At 38.9% G+C, this 27,366-nt stretch overlaps 1 protein-coding gene across 1 annotated transcript in view; it reads left to right on the top strand.

Moving 5' to 3' along the window:
* The window catches only part of pth2ra (parathyroid hormone 2 receptor a), an 88,416-nt gene that overhangs the window by 14,363 nt on the left and 46,687 nt on the right, over positions 1-27,366 (top strand). Inside the window, exons 5-9 of the mRNA XM_039817136.1 lie at positions 2,427-2,524; positions 9,589-9,772; positions 12,514-12,667; positions 17,580-17,640; positions 24,936-25,002. Of these exons, the coding sequence (XP_039673070.1) occupies positions 2,427-2,524; positions 9,589-9,772; positions 12,514-12,667; positions 17,580-17,640; positions 24,936-25,002 (564 nt within the window). The remainder of the gene's footprint in view (positions 1-2,426; positions 2,525-9,588; positions 9,773-12,513; positions 12,668-17,579; positions 17,641-24,935; positions 25,003-27,366) is intronic.

Genomic DNA, 27,366 nt, shown 5'->3' with positions numbered 1-27,366 from the left:
GCCTCATCACAGGCTGCATGTCCATGACTTGTTAGCAGTTCATTTGAATAGTGGCCGTCTATTTTGAGGCTGTTTTATTTCTTCTTTTCTAAAATATTTTTTAAGGCCAGATGAGTTCAAACTTACATTATTAAATAGGAAGTGTACACTACCACTACACACTGGATACGTCGCGCGAGCGTGTCAGCTGCGTGGCGTGTCCGTTTATATTTCGGCTCCCGTTAACAGGTTAGAGCTTACACACTGCCTGCGCGGCTCAGGTGCGGCTCGAGCCACGCCGAAAACGCGCGCCTGCTATAAATAGAACCAACGCCCATTTTTCACGCAAGCGTGTTGGAAGCGTTTCCAGGTAAAATGGAATAGGAAAAGATGTTTATATGTTGTTTAGACACAAATACATATTAATAAATGACATGTTGATGTTTGAAAGTCTCTAGGTTTTGATATAAATGCAGATATAAATGTAATAAAAAAAAGAAATTTTTTTCTAATATTGCACCTGTCAATACAGAACGAAATATTCTGTAGCCTATTTTGCCGTCAATACTGCCGAAGTCTTTGCTGTAATCAAATCAGTATATATTTATGTTTAACATGGTATTTAATTTTATAAATGGGAAACATACATGTGTCCAGACAAGGCTAGCAACAGCAGCACCGCGTCAGACACGTTTCTGGTGTGTAAAGACATCGAAAAATCCAGGCAGCCGCCATGCAACAGAAACGCCACGCTCACGCCACACAGGCAGTGTGTAACCGGCCTTAGAAGGCAGTTGAAAAGAAACAAACATAAGTTACTGAAGGACACTAATCTCATCATTCTTTTCCGAGAAACCGACTAAGTGAAAGCTCTGCTCTAACCAAAAAGCTGAGTGGAAGGAAAATAAGTGTTCATATAGAGAGTCTGCTTTTCAATAAGAGTGAACACTCACCAAAGCTATGCCATGGAGCTATGATTATCTGCGTACTGTTGAGACTTTTTGAAACTAACTTTCAGCTGAAGACAGCTGTCTGTGATAGTCTAAGATAATTTGATCCATGTTTATCAGAACTAGACTTTAGCATTGGACATGAGTCACATCTTTACTTGACTTATTTGGGACTTGACCACTTGAGGACTCAACTTCACTTGAGACCTCAAAGAATATGGAGGAGTGGCTGAAGTGGACACCTATCCTCGTGCTGATTTGCAATCTTTTAATTTTGATCTGAGAGGAGACATGTATAAAATGACACATAATAAGCCTCAATCATGTAACTGAAAAAGAAGGTTCTCTGCAGAAAACCCCTTTTTTTTGTGAAAACTCAGGAACAGTGATTTCTAGAAATACTACAATGTTCCAAACAGACTGTATACTGTTTGCATATATATATATATATATATATATATATATATATATATATATATGTGTGTATGTATATATATATATATATATATATATATATACACACACACACACACACACACACACACATATATACACACATTTTGAAAATTTACATCTCAGATTTGACTTAGACTTTAAAAATAACATAATACAGTGTTTCCTCTAGAATATTTTTCAGCGGTGGCGGGGGGAGGGGGGTGTGCTCTGCTCACCCTAGGGGGGGAGAGAGCGAATGACAGTTCGCTTGAGTTCAGTAGAGCACACGGCTCTACGACTTTATTACTTTTCATAAACAGCCGAAGGAACGGTAGTGCGTGGTGTACATAGCGGAAACCCTGTTGTGCGTCTGCCCTATTTCTAATACCGTGGCGCTGGAAATTTTACCGTGGCGCACCGCCACTATGTTATCAACATAGAGGAAACACTGTAATATAATATAACAACTAACTTTGCCTATACGCTGGCTGGACTTTGCTCACAAAATACCAATCTTGTTTAACTGTTCACTCCCTTTTGACATTCAACCCATTCATCTGTCATCTGCTTTGTGGAAACGAAAAGAAATCACCAGGGATGGAGCTATAGCCATGTTTTATTCATGGTATCCACCAAATCTTCAGGCTCGTAAGTCTGACCAGTGTTGAAAAGATGAGGTTATGTTAAGATTTTAGAGAAAAAGCTGCTATTTTTAAACTCCTAATGTCTCCAGTTTGTAAGCACTCAGATATTAAGGGTTTTAGATTGCCACACACATCCTAAGACTTTATAAAGCTACCTTTTTCTGTTTTAATTGACTTCAGACTGACATAAAGCTCTGGGAACGAGCTTCTGATCCATTCTATAATATGCCAGATGTACACGCTTCGGTTTCATCTTTAATATTCATTGAACCAGTTATTCCTTCATCCTTTCCTGTCAGAAGGCAAATAATTAGACCCCTGGCTTTCATATTCTCATCGCAGCATCCGGTTTATCCCAGCATCTGTGAGTCATGTATGCGTTTCTTTTGCGACTCTACTTTTCTCTCTATGTTCACAGCAAGACTTCTTTGAGCGGCTGTATGTCATGTATACCATCGGCTACGCTGTGTCCTTCAGCTCTCTGCTGGTAGCTATCTTCATCATTGGATACTTCAGGTAAGAGGATTTCCTAATGTTCAAATGATTTGCTGTCTTTAAAACACACACACACACACACACACACACACACACACACACACACACACACACACACACACACACACACACACACACACACACACACACACACATCAGTGGAATAACTACAGGAGGCGGTCCTCTACTTTGTCTGCCTTTTTACATTTTAACTTGTCTCTAGGAAAGTTTCAGTTGCAGGAACTACAAAACAGCAGCAACACAGGGGCTGTCTGATGTTTACATTTAGCCAGAAACAAGACAAGAATAATAACTCTATTCCCCCCCATATGGTACCCCCAGTTCACAATGCCATGCCAATTAAATAGCAAGAGGACACTATTGTCTCACACTGCTGCATGCATTTTTTTCTGTCTCTCTTTTTTTTGTGAAATAATACAGACATCGTAGTAAAAAGCAAAATTGTGCAACAATTATTTAGCCCAATATCCCAGGGAATCACATCCACATTCCAACTTTCAGTGCCAATGGAGGAAATGAATAAGTAAGGGTATGGAGTTTGCATTCTATCACAGACTTTCAATTAACATTCACTTTCATTTCAGTTTTGCGAATAGTATATTGACATTGTTGGCTGGTTATAGGGTTTCAATTATGCTAACTGAATGTACGTATGCATCTATACAAGATGCAAAATATGTATAAAAATATTGATTAAATATTCAACTGATTGAGAACATGTAGTGAAGTAAATGAACCTAACAATGTAATTAAATCAGCATTTTCAAAACAGGTGATACTCAGTTTGTCAAATGTCAGAGTAATTAGATGTCTTTTTGAGATATAATAGAAACAAATGACATTTTATTTTTATTTTTTACATGCACACGATTAATCCAACACCACAATAATTTATGAATGGTAAATCAATGAAACCACATCCTGCACTACAATGACCTTTAACGCCAACTTAACTAATTCTTGTTAGTGCTGCTGAACGTGCATCTGGCATCAAGTGGAACAAAAGCTTTCTCTAATTTCATGCTTAATACTACATGGCTTGTTGCCTTTCTGTCAAGTCTAACCAGTTAATAATGTATGTGTGGTTCACAAGACACAGCAAAGGCACGTGCAGGGAGGAGCAGTGTTTCTCTGCGACTGCTTACAACTGTCCATAATAGGAATCAGGAAAGCAACAAGAGAACACTGCTTTTATTTCCAGAGTTGTGGGTAGAAACTGGAGTCTGATTAACACAATTCTTCTGTAAAGGATTTGACCGGAAATCGCCTGTATTGTGAAAGATTTGAGCATTTAAAATCAGCTTTATTATAAATATTTTATGTAACTTTTTGAGCACCACTTTTTAAATTTGCAGTGAGGCTGTGTACAGTTTCTCCATAAATCTTGTGGCTTAACCACTTTTTATGTACATAACTGGATTAAAAAGTAGCCTAATACTGGAAGATCAAATTTACATCCATTATGTAAAAGATGAGTAAATATGATGTACATTTTCGATGTAAAATACAAGATTATGAACATTAAAACAATGATGTAAAGCAAAGCATTACCTCCCTCCACCTGCAACTAAAAGAGAAGACAATTTCTCTGCATGCACCACAAACAGCCTTATTCTTCCAGCAGTCCAAAGCTCCTATGCTAACACTCCCAGTCCTGGCAGCACGGCTAACTGAGCTAACTATAAGCGTTCCCTTTGTAATTGGAAGTCAGATTTTCTGAAGTCAAAGTCGGTTAACACGCCCCCTGACCTTGGAACTCAGACATCCTCCGAGTACCCCAAGCTCAAAATCCAACATGGCTGCCCAGTGCATCAACAGATATGAAAGCTGTAGTAACATACAGTTTATCAGCACTTCTGTCTTATTTGTGTCTCACTAAATCAGTTGTAAACACAGTCCTGTCCATAAATCAGTCGTAAACACAGTCCTGTCCAACTTTTGTCTGTGGACATGTTGTTACGCTGTTTGTATGCACAAAAAACAGCGTAATGCGTAGTTATCAACTGGTATTGCTAACAATAGCTAACCTGTCTAGAGCGAACCCCACAATGAAAAATCTGACTTGTAAATGGAATGCATTCAACTCGGGTGTGAGGTCATTCCCAGCTCCGGCTTTCGAGGTCCGAGGTAAATGGAACGCACTATAGCTGACGGCAGCTATGCAGTTAGCAGCAGTTAGCGTTTAGCATTACTTTAGCAACAAGAAAAGCCTTCTGTCCATCAGGAAACTCCGTTAATCACTGAGAGTCGAGGCAGAGCAGCTGGAGTACAAAAAGGGGGATTGAACCCTCTCACCAAAGTTACTAAGTGTGAGAACCTTATATATGTCAATGGTGAGAACAGGCGATTGCGGCACGCAGTGGGAATGGCAACGAATCAGCCGCCTTATTACTGGTCAGTGTACCATCAAAATTATTTGGAAGCCATTATATCTTGTATTTCTACTGGCAAGGCTCTCCAGGTTTTTACAGTAGGTGTAATCATCTCACTTGCACTTCAAAATCCTTTTAGAAATCCCTGTCCACTTTAATTATATGTAGTCTATTAGCTGAAGAGCCAGGGAGAGACAGGAGACTGGGAGACAGACTGAAAGAAGGTTGAAAACATGATTTTCAGCAAAAAAATAAATGTATTTTCTGCACAGCTGATATATAAATACATTATATACCACAATTATACCTCTGAAACAAATCCTTATGAGCAACTCCCTTGTCTCACCAAAGCCTGAGTAGCAAATGTTGAGTGTGTACCAACCCAATGTCCAGCTATTGAGTCTAATGACAGTGATTTGAGATCCAAGTCTTTTAAGGCAATATCAACCTTTGGGTCCACACCAGTGTTGCCCATTTCTTTTAATGGCCTATCTCCCACATTCCATATAAAGGTAATCCATCATAGTGAACACTGTGTCACCGTTCTGAGTAGTGGGTACTCAGTAAAAAGAAACCGTCTCTTGTTTGGAATCCCAGCATTTCTTTCACAACAGAGTAGGTTGCAGGATTTATTAAAGAGAGATGTAAGTAGAAAGTTAGTTAGTCAACACCTAGTTCGGCTCAACGGATGTGCATTGCTGGGAAAAAGCCTGACATCCGGGAGGGCACCATTGCGGCTTCCGCCGTTCCACCGGCACAATCCGTTCTGCGCATGTGCAAGATGTTCACGCATGCGCTGTGGTACGAGGATTTACGACACTACCCAATCTGTTCCCACGCTAGCTAACGTTAGTTTAGCTAATAGCTAATTCGGTGCCGTTAGCCTCCACCGGGAAGCTAACGTTAGTTTAGCTAACGGTTAATTTGGCTAACCGCTAGCTGATTGTAGCGGTCTACTGTTAGCCTCCACAGTTAAGCTAACGTTAGTTTAGCTAACAGCTAATTCAGCTAACTGCTAGCTGAGACAGCATGTAAACTTTAAAAGACCCTCAAAATAAAACTTGAAAATAAACGTTAACATATATAACAGCTGTTACGTCAGTTCTACTTGTGCTCATTTAAAATACAATCACTCAATACTTGTCTTTATTGTTATTACTGTAAAGTCTTAATTTAGCTGTAGCCTGCTTTTCCCATTATGTTTGACTTAACGTTATTTTAGACTGAATCTAGCTGTCCGTTCTGCCTGCACGATCCGTTCTGCGCATGCCTTATTTTAGACTGAAGGCTGTCGGCTAGCGGTTAGCCGAATTAGCTGTTAGCTATCCTGGTGGAGGCTAGCGTGGAACAGATTGGGCAGGTCGTAAAACGGTATTATCATCTGCGCATACGTCATGGCATACGTGTCATCTTGCACATGCGCAGAACGGATCGTGCCGGTGGAACGGATCGGGCAAAGAACTTCTAATATATCAAGAAGTGCCACTCCTTCGTTACTTCCGGGTTCTGAACTGGTTGCAGTTCCACCAGAGTTCCATATAGGGGGCGCTAACAGGCCAGTGCAGAATGAATGGGGCTCTATGGAGCTATACCCCTCAAAACCCACTTTTCTCAGGATATAATTTTTTGTCTAGTAATTTGAATGTTGCATTCGAAAGGGGAGGCAAAAAAAATACACACTGCTGTGTGTTAGATTTTTTTAAAGTCACTTTTTTGTTCTAAAAAGCCTTTTAAAATGTCAATGACGTCATACACATATACGGCCAGAGATACTGCTTTACGGCAAGCTCTGAGTCGCTTCCTTTGTTCTCTCGAGGCATCGACAACACAGCTAACAGGTAAGGCTCTCCCTGTTAATACATGTGCTAGAAAGAGGTTTGCAAATGTTTTAAAGACCACCCCGAAATATTCACTCTGATATTCAGGCTCTGCTTCGGATGCCGTCAAGCGGGATCTCCGATCGTAATCACTCCTTCACTGATCAATCAGCATTCATTAGCAGAATGCTAGCGTGTTATGGGCTACAATGACTCACCCTGTAAGAAATCAAAAGGACATAAGTACTCGTTCATTCAACTTTCGACCTATAACCCATGTTGAACTTGCAAAAACTACAATCAAATCTGAGGTTTCTCAACGACAATCAGGCGAAAGAGACAAATTTAGCCGTCTAGCTCCATAGAGTCTCATTCATTTTGCACTGGACCGCGATCACCCCCAGTGGAACTCTGGTGGAACTGCAACCAAAATCCGGTACAATGGGGCTGGATAGGGAGTGGAATGGCTTTCCGTAGACCGGCTTTGGATTGGGTAATGACAATATCTGTTAAACAAGTGCAACGTTGCTGCATCCAGGGCTTAAAGCTATAGTGCGTAGTTTCTGTCGCCCCCATTAGGAATTCTAAGTAATGACAACAAAACTCTTCAGAACAGGTCATTATGTTCACTCGAGCATCTGTGCGGGAAAGTCACCGGACGCCACAATCTTCTGAACATAGCCATACTGAGAGATACAGAGAGAGTTGTGTGGAGCTGATAGTCTTAATTAGCTTTGTAATAATAATAATAAAAAATTTAATTTATATAGCGCTTTTCATAGACTCAAAGTCGCTTTACAAAATTACAAAAACAGAACAGAACAAAACAAGATTCAGGCACAGATGAAAAGGGAGGGGGGCGTGGGGCTACGGATAGGCAGAGGTGAAGAGATGGGTCTTGAGGTGGGACTGGAAGATGGTGAGGGACTCAGAGGTGCGGATCTCTTGGGGGAGGGAGTTCCAGAGCCTGGGAGCTGCCCTGGAGAATGCTCTGTCCCCAAAACTGCGGAGTTTGGACTTTTGGATGGAGAGGAGACTGGCTGAGGTGGATCTGAGGGACCGTGAGGGTTGGTACGGGGAGAGGAGGTCAGTGAGGTATGAGGGGGCCAGATGGTGGAGGGCTTAGTAGGTGAGGACCAGGATTTTGTAGGTGATCAGGTGGGAGATGGGAAGCCAGTGGAGTTGTTTTAGGACTGGAGTGATGTGGTGCCAGGATTTGGAGCGGGTGATGAGGCGGGCGGCTGCGTTTTGGACCGGTTGGAGTCGGTTGATGTTGGTAGAGCTGATGCCGAGGAGAATGACTTGACGGATGTGAGGCTCAAGAGAGAGGGTGGAGTCAAAGATCACGCCAAGGTTGCGGGCCTGGGGAGATGGGGAGACAATGGTGCCGTCAATGGTGAGAGTGGGGTTACTGGTTTTGCTGAGTGTAGCAACTCATTTGGCAATAGCTTGAATGTAACAAACGTTTAGTAATATTAAAAAGTTATACACTAAAGCTTTAACACTACCCATTGTGATTGGTTTAAAGAAATACAAACAAGCCAGAGCATTTTTCCACCATATCCCAGAATAGATAAGCGCTGTACTCTAGCACTGTGTATGGTCTGGCAATGCGACCTCTAATCAACAACAACAACAACAACAACATCATCTAATCTCGGAAAAGAAAGTGGTGATCAGAGCTGCTTGTTTAACTTGAAAAACTTGGATCCTTGGATCCTGGATTAGTTGCAGCTAAAAGTTCAAAGAGCCATCAAGATGCATTTTGACAAGCACAGGTCTTATATTTGCTGTGTTTGAAACATTTGTGCTTTATCATGTCATTTTGGGTCTTCTTCAGCCTCCCTCAGCTCTTTCTGCTCTCTCTGCCATTGTTGCCTCTCTTTAGAGATACTGTCGCTGTAAACACTGTTTTAGTGTAATGTTTAGGCTCTGGCTGGTTTGTATGTCTTTAAACCAATTGTAACCGCAGATGCAGCAAAAATAGACGCATCAACAATATCCAAGTATTCAACACCTATACTGTTCTACATTTAACAGTTGCCTGTGTGACCTCTACCACAGATGGCACCATCCCACTTCCCCAGACGTCCAACAAATATGACAGATCCTTGTCTCTAATATAATTATTAAATGGGCCCAATATACTCTGAAACCTTTGTTTGTCTTTAAACATACGCATTTTCTTGAGCCACTGCCTAATACTTGGTCTACTCCTACTTTGCCATGTTAGTGCTACATATAGATATTTCAGTCTGTAAAAGGCACATGTCAATAAAGATCTGTTCTCTGCGCTTTATATTATGTCCCTCCAGATAGACATCGAGATGTTTTTGTTCTCGAACAACACATGCATCATCTTCAGGCCAATCTGAGCTGAAATAAATGGGGTTTATGTGCCATCTACAAATATGTCTTAGTGGTTTGGATTGCATCTCATTGTGCTCTCAATATTCATTTATAACAGTGAATGGGAATGTAACGATACACTGAACTCATGATTCACAATTTTTAAGTTCATCATACGATTTTCTTAACAGAATGAGCTGCAGACAATTGACTGAAACATATTCCTTTGTTTATATAAACAACAGATGTGTTCTCTTATCAAAAGTAAAACCCAAATTGTATTTTTATCCTAAATAAAAAATATATTAATTAGATATTTGAAACAAATCCTACAGCAAATTAATGAATAGAAAAAAAAGAAGAGAAGACATAGTGACGTCTGTAGTCAAAAATTAAATGAAAAGTAGATTATGCATCGCAGTTTTTATGTCAACCAGTTTTAGTCTTTACACATTTATATTGATTTTAAACTGACTCACGATGCATCGTTTCATCCCTAACAGTGAACTATTTGTTTTCATGGCAGGCGTCTTCACTGCACTAGAAACTACATCCACATGCACCTGTTTGTTTCCTTCATGTTACGAGCAGTCAGCATCTTTGTGAAGGACAAAGTCGTCCATTCCAGTGCTGGATTGCAGGACTTTGATTCTGCCCTTTTGGACAACTTAAAGACAGTTAGCATGGCACCACTGGACACGTCTCAGTATGTAAGTACCAGTTCTGCTTTTTTGGATGTTTTGTTCTTACAGTGCTAACAACTTTGGCTCATACAGTAGACCTGAATAAAGAGTAAAGTGCTAAGTGCTTTGTGTGCTCGGACTACAGAATATATTTAAATCACACTTAAGTTAATTACTGTAATGTAATTAAATCCTTCATCCTTGTGTGGCCGTATGGGTGTTGTTGTACATCCAGGTGGGTTTTGGTGGGCTGTGCTGAGTCACAAGTTCAGGGTGTTGTTTTTAATTCCCAGCCCTTCCCTGTGCTACTTAATTGTCATTATAACTAATAAGTACTGTGGCTGAGCAGGTCTCCTTGCTTTATTATAATCTGGTGAATAAGTTTTAAATTGTGTGTGAATTTTACCCTGTTCAGCAAAATGTTGGCAGTATCACAAACACATCTGCATACTGGTTACTATTATACAATTTAAACACTTCACTCTGGCATTAAATGGGGTTTAAAGTCCTACAGATCACATTTGGCGAGACTGTGTAATGTTATTATGAAGACAACTTAGAAATTTGAAAATGCATCCATGGGCTTCGACCGTGGACAGTTAATATGCATGTATTAATTTACTCATTGATTCTCCTGCTTGTTGATAACCCTTTTCAAAGGGTGAGTCCTGAGTACAATAAGCATTAGAGTAATTAATTACCTTTCCTTAAATACTCAGGATTATAATCATTATACCCTGACCATACCTAATGAATTCCAATGCATTAAACCATACAGTGGTGAAGGTTTAACTCTTAACACACATCACGTACAGCTTTGATAATTGTGTTCCTGAAATGACATGGTAGTATTGGAATGAAAGTATTTTAAAGCAGGAGCCCAACTAATTAGATACATATCTCATTTTAAAATAACGATTAAAATGCTTTGCTTTCAAGGCCAAATATGTATCTGGCCTTCAGTTTACTGTGGCTGAAGCATTTTTTTTAAATCCATTTTTGTTTTGCTGCAATAACTCGCCTCATTACTCATGTAGTATATTAAAAATGACACAAATGTTCTTACTTTTGAGACTTTGTGGTGCAGCAGAATCAACAACTAGCTGCCCCTAAATGTTGAGACAAGTTTGCTAAATGTATATCTAAAGTGCCTCAAAATAATAATCGCTTTCTGTAATTTCATCCAAATGATGAAAGGAACATGCCTCTGCCATCATGCACTGCTACATACAGTTAAAATATAAGGCTGCCATGAGTGTGTCATTAAGTTTCTTCTGGCTTGACATCTGCAGGGATGCATAAGGAGAGGGGAAAGACAATTGTGACTGCTTTGTAGCAACAGGCCTTTCATCATTAAAACTCTACAGGCAACAGTTTTGACAGAACACCTCCACAATAAATCTTCCGTGGCGACTTTTCTGGAATGTTCTAAAATGTTGTCCTTTTTTAATTTCATTAAACTAATTTAATCAGTGACTCAGCTTCAGGGAGCTTCATGAGTTTGACTGGGAACGGTAATAGCACTCCCATTCAGCTTTAGGGGCAACAATGTTGCTTTTGAATGAGTAGTGTTCGAGTGAAATCGAGGGATCTTTAATTGGCATTAAAGGTCAGGATTGCTCGTTTCATTTAGGGGATTGTTATTTTGATTTGCCCTGAACCATGTAGTTAAATCCTTGCCCTGGAAAGTCTTTCATGAAATGGCACTGAAAACAAGTGAAAGATTATACTTTGAAGTGCATCATTTTAAGGGACTGCTTAGTGAGCAATCAGCATGGAGTTACTAGCTCTCATGTTACTAGTGTTTCTTGCATTTACAGACAGTAACCATTTTATTGTCTGGATTCTCACAAGTGCATGCACCTTACCCACATCCCCACTGCATTTGTTCTGTGCCTCTTGAAGTCAATATATTTGGTTGTGCTTGCTTCATGGATTATAACTATGAAATGTAAACTTAGGCAAAGTCAAGTATAATATGTGACATTACAACTTTGCACACTAATGAACGTTTTTGACACTTTGTTATCATGCATTTTTTAAGTGAATTCCTCATACTAGTCCAGATATTAGTAAAGTCGTTCCGATACTGCCTAAAATGCTGGTACGCAAGTGTATGCACTGATCCAATTCCATGTAATTAAAAACTAATTTATATAGAATTCAACATATTTATGTTCTTTTTCTGTTATGACTGACTGTAAAACTAGACAATAAAAGAAAGTTCTATGGCATTCATTCTCTGTATGTATTGTTCATGTTTTACAAAGGCTTTAACCTGAGCCTGGCCATAAACAATGACAGCAACACATCCATACAGCGTTTACAGCTGTTAAATAATAAATATACTGTATATTATAATTATTTTTTTTTACACACTGGTACCAGATCGATACATGGTTATCAGCCGATACACAAGTTCAGATATTGAAATTGGTATTGAGAAGGAAAAAATGGAATTGGAACATCTCTAGATATTAGTACATGTATTCATTTATTATTATGATTGCACGGCCAAATGTATAATTCATTTGGCGGCATATTATTATTTAGAGTGATCAAAAACAATGGTTGTCAGTTAGTAAAATGTGTGGGCCAACTTAAAGCAGATGTGATGGCTTTTATTGACAGCTGTGTACTTTTCCTTACCTTATTAATGTGCAAATGTATACAGCAAGGTACTGCAAAATGTAATCAGATCATCTACTCGCTTAGAGGCACCTGTGGTGTAATAGGATGTGAAAAAAGTGTTAATGTTTTGTCTTTAGATTGGCTGCAAGGTGACAGTGCTGCTCTTCATCTATTTTCTGGCCACCAACTACTACTGGATCCTGGTAGAAGGCCTGTACCTCCACAGTCTCATCTTCATGGCCTTCCGATCAGACTCCAAATACCTCTGGGGCTTCACCCTCATCGGATGGGGTAAGCAGAGAAAATGCTAAATTTTCATATAACACCTATGACATGTTGCAGCAGGACTAAAGCATCCGTTCGAAACAATCCTCGAATCACTTCAGCAAAAATGTAGCTGATGCTGAAAGCTTTAGCTAATACAGAGCTCAAACTTGCAATACAGTCACGATTGCCATATCAGCACTATGAATAAGTATACAGACAATGCAATGTTAAAATATACTCTATACAATGCATAATTCTTTTCTGCACCAAACCACATTTTAGGGAAAAGGTATTACACAGCAGTTAACAGCTTTCTAGCCCTCATTTATAAATCCCCCTCATTAATATTGTCTGCTCATGTTTGATGCATATGTAGGAGAGATGAAATGCCTTCTAAAGAAAGTGCTACACACACAAAAAGAAATTACCTGGGGATAAGAATTTAATAACTCAAACATAACAAATGTCATTAATTTACATATTACGGTTGTGAAGGCAGGTGTGTAGTACTAAAAGAACTTCAAAAAATAAATAAGACGCATAACATATGGGAGTTTTGAAACAGAACTGCTGGTACCATTTTATGTGTACTTTCTGGCATATAAGTATGTGACAATGTACAGACAAGTAGATGAAAGGTTTTTGTCCCCCATCAGAAATTTTCTTTGAAGTGAATAAAGGGCGCTGGCATCAGATTTTTGTCTCACCTGTGTCTGCTTTTTTGGTTATACATTATGCACACCTTATCAACATTTAAATGGCTACTTAGGTTTGGTTTGATAATCCCAACAGTTACAGTATCAATATGTATTACACTGTGCTGTATTTAGAATTGTGAAAATGCACTATGCTTTGAATGGTACAGTGAAGCACCAAGAATGAAAAATGATGCAGTTATAATTCATGCTTTTACTTTGCATTTGTGAATTTCCAATAACCTCTCTAAATGTAATGTTATTGCAAATTTAGCAAACTTGCAAAATTAAGTAAAGATTGTCAGATTAGTGTTGTGTTATGGCGGCTATTGCCTACTTTATTGTTAAGCATTCAATGTTAAGTCTACAGTATAATAATTGGAAAACAGGTAGGATCATTTTAGGCAAGGCAAGGCAGCTTTATTTGTATAGCACATTTCATCAACAGGGAAATTCAAAGTGCTTTACTCAAAATCTGCTATCCACGCCACGCACTCGTCTGAAGACGTGGGAATAGAGCCTTTGAGGCTATGGCACCCAGACTCTTGAATGCTCTACCTACCAGCATTAGGTTTGCTGAGAATGTGGACTGTTTTAAGGGACAAGTGAAGACTCACTTGTTCAGGCTAGCTTTTGGGTAGCCTATGTCTTATTTATTTGATCATTGTTTCTGTTGTATTTGTATTTTATTCTATTGACTATATTTACCATGTTTTTATTGTCAATGTACATTGTGAAGCACTTTGTGACCTTGTCTGTGAAAAGCGCTGTATAAATAAAATGTACTTACTTAAAAACATTAAAAAGCAGTTAAAAACGATTAAAAAATTAAAAACAGATAAAATATGAGAATAAAAGTTACAGTGCAGTATAAGAAATTAAACATTAAAGAGCAGTTAAAAACAGTTAAATATAAAAGCAGATACAATACGAGATTTTAGGCTGCTATTATGGGACAGTGTATAAACTGTTGCTCTATACAAGTAATCCACCCGAAATCCTTGCCGTTCCCAGAACGGGCCGGTCCCACCGGTCTTACTTTTTAATTCTCTTTATTGTCATACAGTTTCAACAATGCAACTTCAGTATAAGAAATGAACAATTATTTAAAGAAAGGCAACATCAAAACAAAAGGTCTTCAGCCTTGATATTAAAGAACTGAGAGTTGCGGCAGATTGCAGTTTTCTGGGAGTTTGTTCCAGATATATGGAGCATAAAAACTGAATGCTGCTTCCCCCTGCTTAGACTCTGGGGACATAAAACAGACCTGTTCCAGACGACCTGAGAGGTCTGGGTGGTTCATAGTGTAGTAGCAGATCAGAAATGTATTTTGGCCCTAAACCGTTTAGTGATTTATAAACCAGTAAAAGTATTTTGAAATCAATTCTTTGAGGCACTGGAAGCCAGTGTAAAGACTTCAGACCTGGAGTGATGTGATCCACTTTCTTGGTCTTAGTGAGGACTCGAGCAGCAGCGTTCTGAATCAGCTGCAGCTGTCTGATTTTTTAGGGAGACTTGTAAAGACAACGTTACAGTAGTCAAGTCTACTGAAGATAAAAGCATGGAAAAGTTTTTCCAAATCCTGCTGAGACATAAGTCCTTTAACCCTCGATATATATAAGGTGATAATAGGCTGACTTTGTAATTGTCTTAATGTGGCTGTTGAAATTCAGGTCTGAGTCCATGACTACACCAAGATTTCTATTTTAGAAGCATTGTCCAATGTCCTGCCAAAAGCAGTGTTCTGTTAATTAGACTCAATGTCTGTGTTTTAATGGCTACAAAAAAAATGGTCCTTCAACTGCCTACTCATTTTGTTTTCATGGATTATATGATAATAACCAGTGGGGATGAATTTACCTACAGGGGGAATACAGATACAGAGCTGATTCTGTGACTTGTCAGTAGGTCATTTATTCATTATTTAGTATTATTAAATGGATTCACTGTCAGGGTCACAGGGTTCCTTTTTAACCTGCTTTGTGATATAATCTCCTTCTCTCATCCATGAGACAGTATGCCTTTCTTGTCAGGTCCAAAATCCGTTTTGTCAAATTGATCCACCCGTAATGTTCTCCCTGGAGTCCTAAAAACCAAATTATTTTCGCAGCACACATTTTGTGCTAATTGAGCTTGATAGTGTGAATTTGTCTGGAGATAAAAGGGGAATCATTTTCTAGCTTGTGAAGACTTGTCTGATAGATGTCACTATAATGTGGGCAACTCGCAACGATTAATAAACACACCCTAAACAATGTTACAGCAGTATGGATGTAGCCAATCTGACATGGACATGTAGAAAAGTTGTCCTTTGCAAACACTATTTAAAATTGATTTGTTTCTGTTGACAGGGATGTCAGTAACCCAAAAGTTAGAAAAAACAATTCCATGACTGGGACGCCAAATCTAATTCACTGACTATCTGGTAAAATTAATGAAAATGCTTTTATCATCAGTAGCTTCCATCAGTTGCCCATTGACAAAAAATACAACCCCTTGATGTTCCTGTGCTGTGCTCAGTGTAATATTATTGTTACATCCCTGCACTGCACTTTCCGTTTTTTTTTTCCTTTCAGTTTTAGCTACAGATAAGATGCAGCATTCTTTGAAAGATGGGGAACACTTACCATCCAGTTAAAGTTCCACAGAATAACCATGATCAGGGCATTCTAGAAGGAAGAGACATTTCTTCTAAAAGAGCGGTCAATCTTGCACAACCACAATTACAATCCTATGCAATTACTTCTGCTTAAGATTGTAGATGTATTCATAATGCCACATAAGTCATTTCAGATGCATTATCTATTACATTCCCTGGTAAAAATTTACAATTGAGCAAGCTACCATAAAACAGTAGAAACTGCAGGACCCCTCTGTTGACAACAGTAGCGTCAGAATGTGTGCATTGTTAATCGTACTGCTGAAGATAAAATTCTGTCACTTTTAATTTCTGCACTTCTTCTGAATTGTAAATCTGTTCAAGTCTCTCTTAATAGTTTTCGTAGTCGGTCACACTGCATTTTCTTGGCTCTCACAGACAGCATTTCTCCATGGTGCCTTTTTCCCTCCACAAGATTGTTTTAATCTTTGCTAGTGCAATTCTATCTATAATACCATTTGAATGTGAATTACTAAAATTGCCCAAGGGTACCATTTGTTTTGGCTCTTTGAAGTGCATAGTAGGTTGTATCGGGACCTGAGATAAGCAAATCTAGTCTTAACAAGTTCAGAATTGATCCAATAAAAGAACTGATAAGTTCCTAAGTTGATACATTAAGACAGATCCAATCTATGGTGCTAAAGAGTTTTACTAAATTAACAAATTGATGGAACAAAAGCCGAGGGAAAGCAGAATCAATAGCGACCCACTAAACTTAAAGAAACTAATTATGCAATTTTAAGTTTCTTTAGGAAGTAGTATTAGTCTACTTTATAAGGGTTCTGGCAGTTTAGCCATGTCTTTGTATGGTGGTTGTATGGAATACGTGAATACTGTGCAAATTCTAGCACAGTAGATTTGTATGTGTACAGTAAAGTGCAACACAAAGTGGCCGCGTCACGTAGCAATGTGTCATTTTTACGGCAGAAGAACACACCAGATATGCCCTAATGTGCTGTTCTGGAGCATAAAAGATATGGAATTGCTGCTTCTCTTAAAATGTGACACACGTCAACACTGGTGGATAGGACGGAGGTGTGTCATGATGCGTTACAGAACGATGGGCTGGGTATTGACCGAAATACCCAGTACCGAGTAGTATTGAAAATTCTCCAGTCAAGTGATACCTCCTTTCGATCTTTTTCGTACCAAGATCTAAAAAGAAATGACTATGTGTATGGTTTTGGTTTCACAGCCAATTGACGCAAGCGTTTTTCAATTTGATATGACTGGCCCACTACCGCAGCAGCTACAACCCATACAGTCTGTAGTGTGTTGAAGTCAAGCACGGTGTATTTGACAAAGTTGGCAGTTCAGCGTTCCAAGATGCTTCCATTCATTCATTCAAATACTCAATTGGGATCGGTATCCCTTTAAGGGTACTGGTTTTGGTACTGGTGTCGTAATATTTTAGGCGTTACCCATCCCTAGCCATGCCACAATATGCCTCCAGTGTGGGGGATTACATAGAAAACAATGGGTGCGATTGGGGTGAGGGTTTGTGTGTAACTGTCTCTAGTTTGTGTTTTGACATAATCTGGGCAGCACAGCTTATTGTTTATTTTTTTAATGTTAATTTCAGGTGTTCCAGCTGTTTTTGTGGCACTGTGGGCGATTGTCAGGGCGACACTAGCAGATGCAAGGTAAGAGAGCAAGTCATACTGTCTAAATGTCTTTTACACCAACAAAATTGGAAGACAAACGCTTGAATATAAAAAGATGCACAAAGAGCATTTCAGGACGGTATTATTATCGCTTAATTGTGGTGATATTTGAACCATCAGTAAAATCGAATTAAATATACAGGATTTAATTTGGAAAAAACTTTGAATAAATTTTTGTCTTCTCATTTAAAAGACATGTCAGGTGCATTTTATGGCCAAACTTATATAAAAAAGTATGTTGACATTGATCATTACATCCAACTTTATTGTCAGATGTGCTATACATGCATGACATATGGCACAAATGAAATTTCAGTCCTCTCGGACCCCCGCTGAAAAATGCAATAAAAATAAATAAGTTCTCACATCTCATTCCAAAACCATGGACATTTATATGCTGCTATAATGGCCTCCACTCTTCTGGGAAGGCTTACCACGTGATTTTGGAACCTGGCTGCTCCCTTACCATAAAGTGTTACTGCCCTATTGTCTAAACATATCATCGTAGGCTGTTGTATTAACTCCAGCGCACTGTCCTGCTTCTATTAGCCTACTGTTTTAATGAGGGTTGACTTAATAGCTCTTACATAAATGTAAAGCTCTATACTGTAGTCAATCGACCCACCTCAGCTTTGTGCAGTGATGTCTTTGCTGCTGCTTCAGTCATATACGGACGCAGTTTGTATTAGATAAATGACTTTGTAGCATTTTGTTTCTTTTTTCATGTTTCCATTATATTTGCTATGTAGCCATAGACCCAGGTAGGCCTACTTAAACTCAGACACCCTCTCGGTCGGCTGACCATAATGGCATAATGTTGGGGCTATCCACACCAAAAGGAGGTGAGCATCCACACTGATGAACGATAAGTGGCGACAAGAACATTAATTCATTTCTGGTTAAACAATAGAGTATGTTGGGTTTGGCGATACAGTTTTGATGAGGTTTCATGTTAAACAAAAAGGATCTTATTCTTTAACAAAAAGCTCGACCTCTGTAGTGACCCTTTCCACAATGTTGTCAGATGCTTAGGATAATAATCTGAGCCTGTCAGTGGCAAAACAAGCACTTTTAGTGGACGTAAATTGTAGCTTTTTTCACCTGCCGACTGGAGTGGTCTTGCTCAGTACTGGACCAATTTCAAAAATTGTTGTTCCCATCTATCTCTTAAATATGAAAACATCATAAAAAGGGTCCAGGTGCTCTGGTGTTAAGGATGAGGGTGGAAGAGGTCTGTCCACCCACCCTCACCATCTGGGGTCTGCATGTTAGGAAGTCAAGGATCCACATGTACAGTGATGTATTTTATTCCCAGGTCCTTGAGCTTTGTGACGAGCCTGGAGGGAACTATGGTATTAAACGCTAAACTGTAGTCAATGAACAGCAATCTTACATAGCTTCCTTTGTGTAAAAGGTGAGATTAGGGTGGTGTGGAATATGTGTGCTATGGCATCTTCTGTCTTGTTATCTACTTATTCATATGAGAATTATCAGATGTAATGGTATTTGGTGCCACACATGACCTCTTCCTCATTAACCGCTGATAACATTCATTATTTGGTTCAGCTATTGACCTGATTCTCTACACAGGTCACACTAGAGTTGCAAAAGGGCAGTTGAATTGATATTAAAAATTCCAACATGCAATTTAAGCTCTTGTCTTGTCGGGTGTTAACATTGCCAAAGCAAGATGTACATACAATAAGTAAGTGTAAAGTGGTGTATAAAGTGTGAACTGTGCCGTGTAGCATTGCAACATTATTAATCAGATGTGCTAATGAAAAAAGGACATTTATAAATGAAAATGGGTAAAGTTTAATATAATATATATACAGATAAGTAAAGAAAAAATATGAATATAAAAAAGTGAGTGTGTAAACTTTTTTTCGAGGTATTTGTTGTGGTGTGTACCATAGTGCAAATGGCCAGTGCAGCAATAGTCAAATGAGTACAGTCTTTATGGTGGTTTTATTCCATTGGATGTCCTTGTCACAGCAGCTCACAAATCTTGCTGCTGTGCTAGCACATTGCTGTATTTGTAGTTGCATTTCACCCTCTAAGTTTTTTGTCATTAGTCATGTTTTCAAAACCTTTGTGGGTGTTTGTAATGTTTATGCAGTAGGTGCACAGTCTGTTCTCATCAGGAACCAGGTCTGCCTGTGGCAGCATTTCTCGGCGGCGAGGCTGTGCTCACTGAGTCCGTACATAGTCAAGGATTTCCTTGGTTTTGGATCAGTCACGGTGCTCGGGTATTCTGCCATTGTGTATTCTCTTTTTAGGGCCAAATAGCATTGCAATTTGCTCAGTTTTTTTCTTGATCCTCAAGAAAGCCCCAACTTTGAGGATTTCTGCATTTCCAAGCTGTAATTGACTTAAGTTCAGCTGTTGTCCAGCTTGTATTTACCTTCACAAAAGTACTCGTTTTGCCACTGACAGGCTCAGATTACAGTTTTTTTCGATTGCTAAACGACAGTGGGCACAACTGGAGTTACATGTGCAAAACGCTAACTACAGTCTGCACAGCAGCAGTTCATGTAGACCAAACTCTAGTTCGTTTTTCATTGCTTGAACACAGTTTTCAAAACTCTACACACTTATCTCATGACTTTAACCACAACGTGCACAACACTGTAGATTTACAGCACTTTGTTCAAATGCTAACACACTGCTGTCAAAACTGTAAACCACACATTCAAAACATAATAGATTTCAGTCTGGTGCCTATCAAACACTGCTGATTGCAATTTTAGCTGAAAGCCTAAGTAGGTGTCTTGTTTTAGACTAGTTAGTGAACATATACGGTATTTATACAGAGAAAGCTCAGAAAGCCTTTTTTTGTATACAAACACCAAATAAGAATGAAACAATCATACACTGTAGCGTTTGAGAGAAACAGGTAAAAGAGCAAAGATACCAATATGTCCAGGTAAGATGTCTGAGGTTATATACACAGCTATAAAAAAAAGTGAAAAACACTATATCTTTGCAATAGTAAAACTGTGTTCTTACTGTTTTTCAGAAAGTAATGGAGGTGGAAGCAATAGAAACACCACATTCATTTGTATTTAGAGATGATGCAGACATCCAATGTGATGAAGAGAACTTGCCACATGATGCTGGAGAGAGCCAGGATTAGTCACACTATTCTTTTGTTACTGTTATGCACCTTTAGTTCTTTTCCCCAGTAATTCCATAAATTACTAGAGACAAAATACTATATTGAAGAAAACTACAGATTTTCATTCCTTCTTGTTTACCTTATGTAAAAATTGGTATGCTATACAATCTATATTTTTTCCTTAAATAAACTCTTGAGTAGTGTCAAGTCACTCAAATTATTCAAACTGTAAAGATGAGAAAGTTTGTAATTTCTGTATTGGTGTGTGATGCTAGTGTTTTTACCCTCAGTGTGTTCTGAGTGACAGTGTGTGTTATCTCTGAGGCCTGTGCATAGTGTTTGGCTGCACTGAGTCTGTTTTGAGACGTGTGTTAAGAGTTGTGTTGCTTTGAATGAGTTTTGCAGGTGATGTGAACTGTTTAGCTCAGGTGACTGTTGGTAGTGCAGACTGTAGTTTGAGTTTTGCACATGTGACTCCAGTTGTGCCCACTGTCGTTTAGCAATCGGAAAAAACTGTAATATTCTAAGTGTCGTTTGTGTTGTAGCTTTTGCGTTTGTGTTGTGGCTTTTGTATTGGTGTTGAATCGTCTTGGCCACCGTACTGCAGACACTTTGGACCATTCCCAATTCCCAGTTCCTCGCCACCCCTCCTCAGGGTTTAGTCCCACCGACATGAGATTCAAGCAACATCTTTGCCACAGACCTCTCAATGTAAAGCAACGTCAATAAAATATGATGTGCGGCACAACTGCATCATCTGTATATTTTATATACATATATATATAGTTATACTGTATATACTGTATGTGTGTGTGTAATAGTAAATACGACGAATACAAATTTATGACATACGTTTAGATTTACATTTTAGAAGTCATAAACACTCCTGCACATCTGACCGAGTACATACATATGAAAATAAAAAACTTGAACAACATTGCTTATTTGTGACAATCACTTAGCAGTAATCATTATTAGCAAGGAACCATGTTTCACTTACTTCTCAAAGATACCCACAATCTGCCAACAACACGCTCACTTCAGTTGTATTTGTGTTGTGGCTTTTGCGTTAGTGCTATAGCTTTTGTGTTTGTGTTGTAGCTTTTGTGTTTGTGTTGTAGCTGTACCTTTTGTTTGTGTTGTAGCTGTACCTTTTGTGTTTGTGTTGTAGCTTTGGTGTTTGTGTTGTAGCTGTAGCTTTTGTGTTTGTGTTGTAGCTTTTGTATTTGTGTTGAACCGTCTCAGTCACCGTACTGCACAAATAAACCACCATGGGGCTTATGGGAATCTTGGTATTTGCTCAGTGAACAATGGTGAGCCCTGCATAAGAGACAGAGATAATGTGATGTGGTTCTCTTCAACAGAGGTCAATTTTTACTCAGTGGCCTTAACAAAAGCAAATGCAGTAAAACAGCACTGTAATAAAACATATGTTTTAAGAATCTCGTGTTAAATTCTACTGTTGTAGCTGACACTGAGGAGTTGAATTACTGCTGTGGTAATTGTTGCACCCATTGTTTATGCGGATGTATTGGATTGCATTGCATCAGTGGCTGCTATTTTTCTGGTTAGTAGATGTTTTTGGTAGAAGCACAGCTATGACTATTAAGCCAGCTTTGTACTGCAGTGAATTAATGCATTACACATTTTGTTCAGTGTTAGTTAAGAACTCAGTGCTACCACATTTGATACATCACATTTCAATTGGTTGAAGTTTTTAAAGCTAACATACCGTAGTTTCACTCTTCCAATTCTGCATTAATTCCACGAAAGACTACATTTTCATGCCATTTCCCCAACATTTCATTGGGAATGTGTTTTTCGAGACCATGAATGCGTAACATGCAAAGTACACACTCCTGGCAGGCTTGATGTTTGCTCAATGTTTGTGATACTAGGGCTGCACGATTATGGCCAAAATGATAATCACGATTATTTTGATCAATATTGAGATCACGATTAATTATCACGATTATTTGTTGATTTTAACCAAAACTAATTTTATTGTCACATAGGCTAATTATAACTGGTTTTACATCCATATTGTGCTACATTCCTCCTTTATTGAAGGATACTGTAAATGAGTATGCCATTTCAGCGGTTGTGCGACCGCTTTCCATACATGCACGTTTGCTGTAAGGTATCTACCTGACGAAATAGCAACGCGGATTGCTCATTACACTGCTACTTACATGTCTGCGTTGCGCTCTGATGCTCCGAAACCCACCCTAAAGGCAACATAAACATCGCTGCATGTCACGCTAGTAAACACTAAAGACATTACACAGCAGGTAACGTTAGCCTACCATTAGCTAGCTACAGTAAACACTAATAACACTTTACACAGCAGGTAACGTTAGCCTACCATTAGCTAGCTACAGTAAACACTAATAACACTTTACACAGCAGGTAACGTTAGCCTACCATTAGCTAGCTACAGTAAACACTAATAACACTTTACACAGCAGGTAACGTTAACCTACCATTAGCTAGCTACAGTAAACACTAATAACACGTTACACAGCAGGTAACTTTAGCCTACCATTAGCTACAGTAGTAACTGGATTAAACACGGCTAAAATGCTGACAGCTAAACGGTGTAGTATGACTGTATTTCACTATAGAGGATTCCAACAGCGGGACGTCAAACAGTCTGCTGCTAAAGCTATGAGCTAAAAGACACAAACTAGCACTGGTCACTGCTGTTGTCTGAAAAACAAAACAGACTGGACAAAATGTTGCGTTTACTGGTAAACTCGTAAACATTGTGGTCGGCTTATGATGACCGACTGCTACCTGTTGTGGAATTTTCCTCACGTCAGTCCTCTGTGACTGTCTACATCTAAAAACTAAGCTGCGCGGTGCAGGGAACAACTCTGATTGGCTCATGGAGGTACATGATCAGACAGTGGTTTATGGAGTGCCAGATTGGCTTTGCAAAAACTTTGGTAAGGAGCGTTCACGGAATGACGCATTTTAAATATCGCTCGATCACGCAAATTTGATCGTGGGAAGCCAAAATCGTGATCGTGATTAAAATTTGATTAATTGTGCAGCCCTATGTGATACAACATAATAATTCCCTGGAACAGGCACAAGGTGCAAAGCTATATATTTTTGTTATGATGGCCGTTTTCCTTGTGATGGTTCCCATACTGTTTGGAGAGAATGCCATGCTAAACATATTTCAGTATGATAACATACAGATAGAATAGTCCAACCAGTGTTAGTTCACATTTAACTAAGATTAGTAGACATGGTATTAACATGCATCTGATGTAATGGGTAAAATACTTGAACCCAGAGAAATAAGAGAAATGGGTAGACTCTTTTACTCTCCTACAAAACAAATGCCATTAAAAACTGAAATAAGACAAAAGTGTGGACAATTTTACTGTACAACAAGGCAAAGCAGGCCATAATAAACACTGGGAAGCTATGTCGTGAAATTGAAAACCTGAAATGAGAAATGAAAACACTGTAGAGTACAGAAAAGGTTCAATTCAGAATGGAAATTGAAAGTGAAAAAAGTTAAAACAGCCATAATGGAAACGATCAAAAAAATGATCAAAATAACCAGGGCGTCCAGATAGCTCAGTTGGTTGAGCGGGCGCCCATATATAGAGGTTTACTCCTCGATGCAGTGTGCCCGGGTTCGACTCTCTCCCCTTTCATTTATTCAGCTGTCCTGTCAATAAAGGCCTAAAAATGCTCAAAAAATTATCTTAAAAAAAAATAAAAAAATAAAATAACCAAAAGGTAACGTCGATTGAAAATGTGTAAAACCACAAATTAAGCATCTTTAGAAACCTGGACACTGACGAAAATATTACATTTCTCTCTTTAGCATTTGCCAAGGTCACCCCTCCTGCTGTTTTTTGTCACCCATCTTTAAATCCCCTTTATTTCTGCCTACTGTCTCCATCCATTTTCCACATTACCCTCTTCTCTGCTATTCTTGGGGTCTTCTCGTTTTCTTTTTTTTGTCAAAAATGTTTGCGTCAGTTTAACCAACTTAAGTTGTTAGTTTAATCTAACTTAAAAATGTAATCTTTAACCACCTATATTCTCTTTCCCACTGAACTATTGCTATGTGAATCTAATTTTTCCTGCTTCTCTAACGTCATCCTCTCCTCTGTATTTGTATCAACTGCAGGTGTTGGGAGTTAAGTGCTGGTAACATTAAGTGGATCTACCAGATTCCCATCCTGACAGCCATTGGGGTAAGAGCACGAGTGCGAAATACAGTTCGCTAATGCTAAGTGAGCTTGAGAAGTTGCTAAGAAATGTGCAACTTTTACTGAGACTGAAGTAAGAATGAACTTCCTTTGAATAGGGACAGTCATCCCAAATAGTGTATGAGTTAGGGTATAAATCCAAATAAAAGTCCTCTAAGCTTTTGACATCACACTAGGTATAAACCTTCCTCACGCAAAATCACTTTCTTCACTGTACTTTGTTTTTTTTGCACTAACGTTACAGATACAAAACCACCATAAACTCTGATGAGTCTACCGCAAGCATTTCAAATGCCAGCCAACACAATCACCACTGCAGCTCTCATACAGTAGCTCATATTTGCAGGTGTCATGCAGAAAGCCAATTACACAATACACAGTATCACACACATTCTCACACAATATTTATACTCTCACACATGTAATTATCAGTAGTGACTTTCAACAAAACTAACATGTATGTACGAATACATGCACTGTACAGTTGAAACCAGATATTTACATACACTTAAAAAAAACAACACAAAAACATTTATTTCTTTACTGTCATCAATTAAATCAGAGTAAACTTTTTCTGTTTTAAATCAATACATATTAACATATTTTTTGCATTTTTTAAATGTCAGAATCGAGCGAGGGAGAATTTTTATGTATTTTTTTTATCACTTTCATCAAAGTCAGAAGTATACATACACTTCCTTAGTATTTGGTAGAATTGCCCCGAAACTGTTTCACTTGGGCCAAACGTTTCGGGTATCCTTCCACAAGCTTTCTACAATAGTTTGCTGGAATTTTGGCCCACTCCTCTTGACAGAACTGTGGATGCATATAAAGGCACACCTCAAACACAGAGCCTCTTTCTTTGACATCATGGGAAAATCAAGAGAAATCAACCAAGACATCAGGAAAAGAATTGTGGACCTCCACAAGTGTGGCTCATCCTTAGGTGCGATTTCCAGATGCCTGAAGGTCCCACGTTCATCTGTTCAGACAATAATACGCAAGTATAAAAAACATGGGAATGCACAACAATCACACTGCTCAGGAAGGAGACGGATTCTGAGCCCAGAGAGGAACGTTTTTTGGTGCGAAATGTGCAATCCCAGGACAACAGCAAAAGACCTTGTGAAGATGCTAGCTGAAACTGGTAAGACAGTGTCATTATCCACAGTAAACAAGTCCTGTACCACCATGAGCTAAAAGGTTACTCTGGGAGAAGAAAGCCATTACTTCAAAACCACCATAAAAAAGCCAGACTACAGTTTGCAACTGCACATGGGGACAAAAATCTTAATTTCTGGAGCCATGTCCTGTGGTCTGACAAAACAAAAATTGAACTGTTCGGCCATAATGATAAACGGTATATTTGGAGGAAAAAGGAAGAAGCTTTGAAGCCTCAGATCACCATCCCAACTGTGAAGTATGGGGGTGGTAGTATAATGTTGTGGGGCTGCTTTTCTGCAGAAGGGACTGGTGCACTTCACAAAAAAGATGGCATCATGAGAAAAGAACATTTTGTTGATATATTGAAGCAACATCTGAAGACATCAGCCAGGAAGTTAAAGCTTGGGCGCAAATAGGTCTTCCAAATGGACAATGACCCCAAGCATACCTCCAAATTAGTTACAAAGTGGCTTAAGGACAACAAAGTCAAGGTATTGGAGTGGCCATCACACAAAGCCCTGATCTCAATCCCATAGAACATTTGTGGGCGGCACTGAAAAGGTGAGTGCGAGCAAGAAGGCCTACAAACCTGACCCAGTTACACCAGTTCTGTCAAGAGGAGTGGGCCAAAATTCCAGCAAACTATTGTAGAAAGCTTGTGGAAGGATACCCAAAACTTTTGGCACAAGTGAAACAGTTTCGGGGCAATTCTACGAAATACTAAGGAAGAGTATGTATACTTCTGACTTTGATGAAAGTGATAAAAAAATTAGGAATTTAGGAATTAGGACATTAGGAAATGGGCTTTTCCTCCGCTGCTGTCCCCGTGAAATTTGCCCCGTTCAACGTGGAGAGGTGGGGGGAGGCAGGGGGGGCAGGGGGATCCTCCCACACCATGCAGCGGTGGAGACTTTTAGCGTCAATAACGACCAAACGTCCGTATTTTACGAGATGGGAGTGAGAATGTGTTCAAAGCTTCTTAATCATTTTATTTTGGTGCTCTCACTTGTCATCTTCGAGCTTGGGAGTGAGAATAAAAAAACATGAATAATAATAGGCTATATTGTTTTACAGATATGCTTACAGTGTGTATTGAAGTCACTTACTTATTTTTCTAGTTTTTGCCCAGTCATGTTTGTTCTGTATGATCATTAATTGTAGAAAGATATTTAGAATTAGACATAG

The sequence above is a fragment of the Perca fluviatilis genome, chromosome 12 (genome assembly GCF_010015445.1).
Source record: "Perca fluviatilis chromosome 12, GENO_Pfluv_1.0, whole genome shotgun sequence".
Lineage (NCBI taxonomy): Eukaryota > Metazoa > Chordata > Actinopteri > Perciformes > Percidae > Perca > Perca fluviatilis.
The sequence above is the reverse complement of the archived record's forward strand: the minus strand, read 5'-3'. Positions and strand labels throughout refer to the sequence as shown.